At 31.9% G+C, this 6011-nt stretch overlaps 1 protein-coding gene across 1 annotated transcript; it reads left to right on the top strand.

The window, feature by feature from the left end:
* Positions 1–983: 983 nt before the first annotated feature.
* Positions 984–5244, top strand: rgs1 (regulator of G protein signaling 1). The gene is made up of 4 exons (XM_067453155.1): positions 984–1032; positions 1210–1289; positions 1850–2016; positions 4703–5244. The coding sequence occupies exons 1-4, from the start codon at positions 998–1000 to the stop codon at positions 4877–4879; spliced, it is 459 nt and encodes a 152-aa protein (XP_067309256.1). The 5' UTR covers positions 984–997; the 3' UTR covers positions 4880–5244.
* Positions 5245–6011: the final 767 nt, after the last annotated feature.

Raw genomic sequence — 6011 nt, 5'->3', positions numbered from 1 at the left:
CCCCAGGCTAATTATTTAAAATATTATTTAACATTTAACATATTTTTTATATTATAAAATGTATTTATTGCCATAGATTTTTAATCATGAATTAAAATGAATAAATAATACAACATTTTACATCTTGAAGTATTCAATTGTAGATAGCTACTAAATTATTATTTTTATTTGCATCTTTAAATATAGCATACCATTTCATATATTGTTTATTATTTATTTTCCATCTTGAATGCATTAATTGCCCCAGAATTGTAGGTACATTTACTGAATATTTATTATTTGCATATTTAAATATAGTTTTTAAAAATAGTAACATTTTATATATCTAATAGATTTCAAAAATGTATTTATTACCATTGACATTTACTGTATGTAAAGCAAAATAAGCTTGAAATATAAACTATAATAACAATGATTTTTTTTTTTTTGTATCTCCCCTTTATGGAGGGCTTATGGCCTTCGCCTTGGGATAGTTTACACAAAAATGTCTTTTTTTTACCATAGTGTCATTCCAAACCTGTATGAATTTATTTCTTCTGTGGAGGGTAAAAGAAGAAATTCTGAAGAATGTTTATTTTTTAAATGTTAGCATCTGCATCCAGCTATAATTTCCCCATGAAGATATTCCATGTAATTGTATATATTTGATCAATTTATTATTTGTAAGAAGTGCCTCGCAGAAAAATGCTGACGCCATTTTGTTTTTGATTACTTTTTCACATTGCATTTACAAATGAAAGCAGGTATACTTAAATAATACGATACTTTCTCATAAGCATCTCTATTTTACTTGTATTTTCTCATAAACCGAAGTAATGTTTTCACTGATGAGCAGGCCACCACCTCCGTGGTGAAGATGTTTTCTACATGACCTTACAAACTGAGGAGGTGACCCTGCCCAAAGCTTTGCATGCTGATTTCCATGTGTTCCATTCATGCCAGTCAATGTGTTTAGACCCTCCAGATCCATAAAGAGTCAGAGAGTGAAGGAGACTCCATGCAGAGGACACTGCTGACAGAGATGGCCATAAAGTGAGTCCCTGCTTATTAATGATATTCTTAAATGGTATACAAGATTTGAAGTTAGGAATATTATTGGCAGAAGGCAAATGGTTTAAAATGCTGGGCGTTTTTGTAATCAATATATTTGAAATCTATATCACAATCAGCTTCATCAGTGAAGGATCTCCATGTAATTTTCAAGGGTAGATTTTGTTGCTTTTCTCAGGAACCTGTTGATGATGTGGACTCCTGGGGCGAGTCCATCGAGAAGCTTCTGTCCTGTAAAGGTGAGAAAATTCAGTTCTGAATATAATGGATAACAATATTCTGTGGCATTCACTAGATATAGATCCGTTTAATTAAGAAAAATCTTAAATATTAATCTTAAAGGTTTTGACATTCTTTATCAGCAATAATAAAACAAGGGTTCACATGAACTACCAAACGCATAAACAGATTTCCATTTTTAGTTGAAAACAGGGTCATGTAACAGCCCCATAGATAATCATTTAAAGATTTATTGCGGTTTGTTAAATGTCTGGAAAGTATAAGATGCTTGAGGATTATTGTGCAGTTGATGTGCCAGGTGTTTAGTTGCATAATGCAAATGTAAACACTAGTCAAATTATGTTTGACTAAAGTCAGTGGTCCATGTTAAGGAGAAGTCCTTTCAGGCTCATTCCTGTATAAAGATGTATCAAATAATTGTAAGTTATATGAAATTTAGCTGCTTGAATTATATTCAAATGCTCAAACTTTTAAAAATTCAGTTTCATCATATAAATTGGAGATCGAATACTAAACTATTTGCCATACAATATATTCTAACAATGGTGTCATGCTACAGCGGGACAGATGGCTTTCCAGGACTTCTTGAAGTCGGAATACAGTGAGGAAAATATTCTGTTCTGGCTGGCATGTGAGGAATACAAAAAGATCAAGAGTACACCAGAGATGATCAGCATGGCAAACCAAATCTACACTGAGTTTGTGCAAACGGAAGCACCCAGACAGGTGAATCACAGCCCTCCGTCTGAACTGTGCTGAACTCCTCTAATGTCCTACTGAGGAAATCTATTAGGTCCTGCTGCTCAAAAGTTAGTTGACAAGCTTCACTTTCATCCCTGGGGTGGGATAATAATATAAATATTATATATATATATATATATATATATATATATATATATATATATATATATATATATATATATATATATATATATATATTTAAAAATAATATATTTTGAAGAATGTGGGAAATCAAATAGTTGCCATTGACTTCTATTGCATGAAGAAGAAAAAAATGGAAGTCGATGAGGACCAGAAACTGTTTGGTTACATGTTACATGTTCCATTCTTTTGTGTTGTTGAACAAAGAAACTCATGCAGGTTTAGAACAACCTGAGGGAGTGAAAAAAATAATGACAGAATTTTTATTTTGGGGTGAACTATTCCTTTAACTACATAATTCTCACCCATTATATCCAGAACCAGAGTTGGAGAAAGTTACTTTTAAAAGTAATGTGTTACAATATTGTGTTACTCCCTTAAAAGAGTAACTAATTGCTTTGCTTAGTTACTTTTTATGGAAAGTAATGAGTTACTATCCCTTTAACTAAATAAGTACTATTATATCCACAACCATTGTAATGTAATGTGTTACACAATATTGCATTACTCCCTTAAAATAGTAACTAATTGCGCTACTTAGTTACTTTTTTGTGGAAAGTAATCCATAACTACACAAGTCTCATTTTATCCACAACCAGTGTTAGAGAAAGTTACTTTAAAAAGTAATGCATTACTTTTTCTTTACCTAGCTAAATAAGTACCATTATTTCCACAACCAGTGTTGGGAAAAATAACTTTTAAAAGTAATGTTTTAAAATATTGCTTTACTCCATTAAAAAGGTAATTAATTACACTTACTTTTTATGGAAAATAATCCGTTATTATCCCTTTAATGTGTTACTATACTTTTAATGGAAAGTAATCCGTTACTATCCCTTTAAGTACAAAAGTCCTATTAAATTCACAACCAGCATTTGGGGAAGGTTTCTTTAAAAAAAAAAAAAAAAAAAAAAAAAAAAAAAAAAGTTACAATATTGCATTTCTCCCTAAAATTAACTAATTGTGTTGCTTATTTACTTTTTATTACTATCCCTTTAACTACATAAGTCCCATTCTATCCACAACCAGTGTTGGAGAAAGTTACTTATACAAGTAATGTGTTACAGTATTGCATTACTCCCTTAAAAGGTGCCATGTGTAAAAATTGAGGTAAAAAAAATCCAAAAAATGACCTACACGCATCAAATGAATGAGAAGAAATAAGGGCGATGATGTCATTAAAAAAATGTCAAGTTGATATCTCTAGTGCTGCAGAGATATCAACCTTAATTAGCAGTAGCATTAATAGCCCAGGCCCGACAGGTATCGTAATACCAGTCTCGGCCATGGGAGGCGGTATGCGGGCAACATAACCACCAGCCAACCTGGCGTACTTGATCCTGATGTCAATCATGTGGAAAGTACAGCCCACTACTTCATTTTAGTTTAGGGAAGAGAGTGGACGGATGGCCGAAGCCTTTGGCCCCTTAAATGTATCTGATATGATAAAAATAGCAGTTTTTACCTGACCGGAAAAAGCGGAAGTGCGTGCGCCCGGCGATTGTGTCCCGTCCCGTCATAATAAAAGTCCCGGTACTCGCGAGCCGTTTAGAATAGGCGCCCTCCAGTGGACGAAAAGTTACATAGTGCACCTTTAAAAATGTAACTAACTGCATCAGTTACTTTTTATGAAAAATTATGTTTTACTATCCCTTTAACTACATAAGTCCCATTAAATCCACAACTAGCTTTGAGGAAAGCTACTTTTAAAAGTAATATTTTACGGGCGGGGGGCTCTGTTGAGCAATGGAGGAGTGAGACGTGTTTTACATAGCTCCCGCAACTTTTCTTTTATTAATACACTAAACACCTGTATATCTGCCTAAAAGTGCTTCGAAGTGACATAAGAAAACTCAAGCGAGTGGGAAACTAAACTCAAAAGAAGAAAAGTAATATTTTACAATATTGCATTACTCCCTAAAATTGCTTAGTTATTTTTTATTGAAAGTAAAGCATTAACCAGAACCAGAGTTGGGGAAAGTTACTTTTAAAAGTAATTACAACACTGAGTTACTCCCTTAAAAAGTAACTAATTGCATTACTTAGTTACTTTTATGGGAAGTAATGCATTACTGTACCTTTAACTACTTAAGTCAACCCGATCACACATAAATGTGTATAAATAGTACGAGTGTGCAATGTCGTGGAATGTATACGCCAAAACTAATTTTGGCGTGCATATGATACGCTGTTTTTCGCTTGCATATGATACGCACTTTATGGCGTATATATGACACTCTCTTGGGTAGGTTTAGGGTAGTGGGGTGGGGGGTTCGTATGTATAATACGCCATAAAGTGCGTATCATCTGCACGCAAAAAACAGCGTGGCATAGACATGCCAAAATGAGTTTTGGCGTATATATTCCATGACATTGCACACTCACATTTTCGTGAGAATAGCCTGACTTAAGTCCTGTTATATTCAAAACCAGAGTTGGGTAAAGTTACAATATTGAGTTGTGAATTTGTTCAATCATTTTTATTTATGTTTTAAACAAAACAAAAAAAAACTATTGCCATTATTTTCAGGTCAACATTGATTCTGGGACTCGCACAAATATTACAAACAACATCTCGGAGCCGACCCTGAACTCATTTGATACTGCACAGAAGATGATCTTCAGTCTAATGGCGAGAGACTGCTATCCCAGGTTTCTGAAGTCTGACATCTACCAGTCCATTCTGCAAAAGCATGGAATGAGTTGACTGCATGAAGACTAATGGTACATTGAGTTTAAATATTGCCAGCAACAATTTTTTTTTTTTTTTTTTTAATGATTTTATATTTGGTAAGCAAGACGTTTTTAGTTTTGGACTGCTCTGAAATAGCTTTCTTTCCATTGTGATACTGCCATATAAGTTTTTTGAAGGAAAAACATATTTACAGTGTCATATGATGTATTCTGATATATTGCAAGCACTGTTGCCTTTTGTTTTATGTTCCCACTTCACAGAAAATCAAACCATTTAATTCATATCAAACACTAACAGAAAAAAATAATGCATCACAAAAAAAATGTTAGGAATCATCCCATGTGGGATTCAAAGGATCTGTTATGGGCCTGAACTAATTCAGTAATTTCCTGGTTATCAGCATACTGTTGAGAAATCAAGAATTATAACAAAATTAGAATTTGAATGCTGCTTTTTTTAACTCAACTTGTACAGCCAATTCATCTACAAATCATTAGTACAACCTATCAGTCAAACAATTTATTATTATTATTATTATTATTATTATTATTATTATTATTATTATTATTATTATTATTATTATTATTATTATTATTTAGTATTATTATTATTATTAATGAGAATGATGTAAATCTTTTTTTTTTTTTTTATTAAACAGTTTTTTGTTTAGGTTTTCTTATGATTGATGCTATGACCGTCAGGAGGAAATTTGATTTGTAATATGAATTAAAAAATCAATATGACCACTTTACAAAGGAACATCCTGGATTGCTTATATGAAAAGGTTAAAAAAAATGTATATATATAAAATTTAAATAAATGAACGTAAAACATGAACAATTGTGTGAGTGCTTTATATAGAAGGAATATATATATATATATATATATATATATATATATATATATATATATATTTTTTTTTTTTTTTTTTTTTTTTTTTTTTTTTTTTACCTTCGCAGTTTTGTGGACCATGATGGCATACTTATTTAAAATACAGGTTTGTATTAGCCAGCCAATCAGATTGTAGCTTGCAAATTTGTGAAGTTTTTGTTTTAAGTATTCAACTTAATTGTCTGAAAAATAGCTCATTAGTTATTCCCTAGTATATAATTCCACATACAGAAGGCTACTGTAGTGCACTGTG

The sequence above is a fragment of the Pseudorasbora parva genome, chromosome 9, assembly GCF_024679245.1.
Source record: "Pseudorasbora parva isolate DD20220531a chromosome 9, ASM2467924v1, whole genome shotgun sequence".
Taxonomy (NCBI): Eukaryota; Metazoa; Chordata; class Actinopteri; order Cypriniformes; family Gobionidae; genus Pseudorasbora; species Pseudorasbora parva.
The sequence above is the reverse complement of the archived record's forward strand: the minus strand, read 5'-3'. Positions and strand labels throughout refer to the sequence as shown.

Excerpts from the sequence above, each read along its gene's own strand:
- rgs1 (XM_067453155.1), top strand. The coding sequence starts at position 998 with ATGCAGAGGACACTGCTGACAGAGATGGCCATAAA. Across the intron at positions 1,033-1,209 it reads CTGACAGAGATGGCCATAAA|ATTTTGTTGCTTTTCTCAGG; the intron begins GTGAGTCCCTGC and ends TTTCAAGGGTAG. Across the intron at positions 2,017-4,702 it reads AAACGGAAGCACCCAGACAG|GTCAACATTGATTCTGGGAC; the intron begins GTGAATCACAGC and ends CATTATTTTCAG.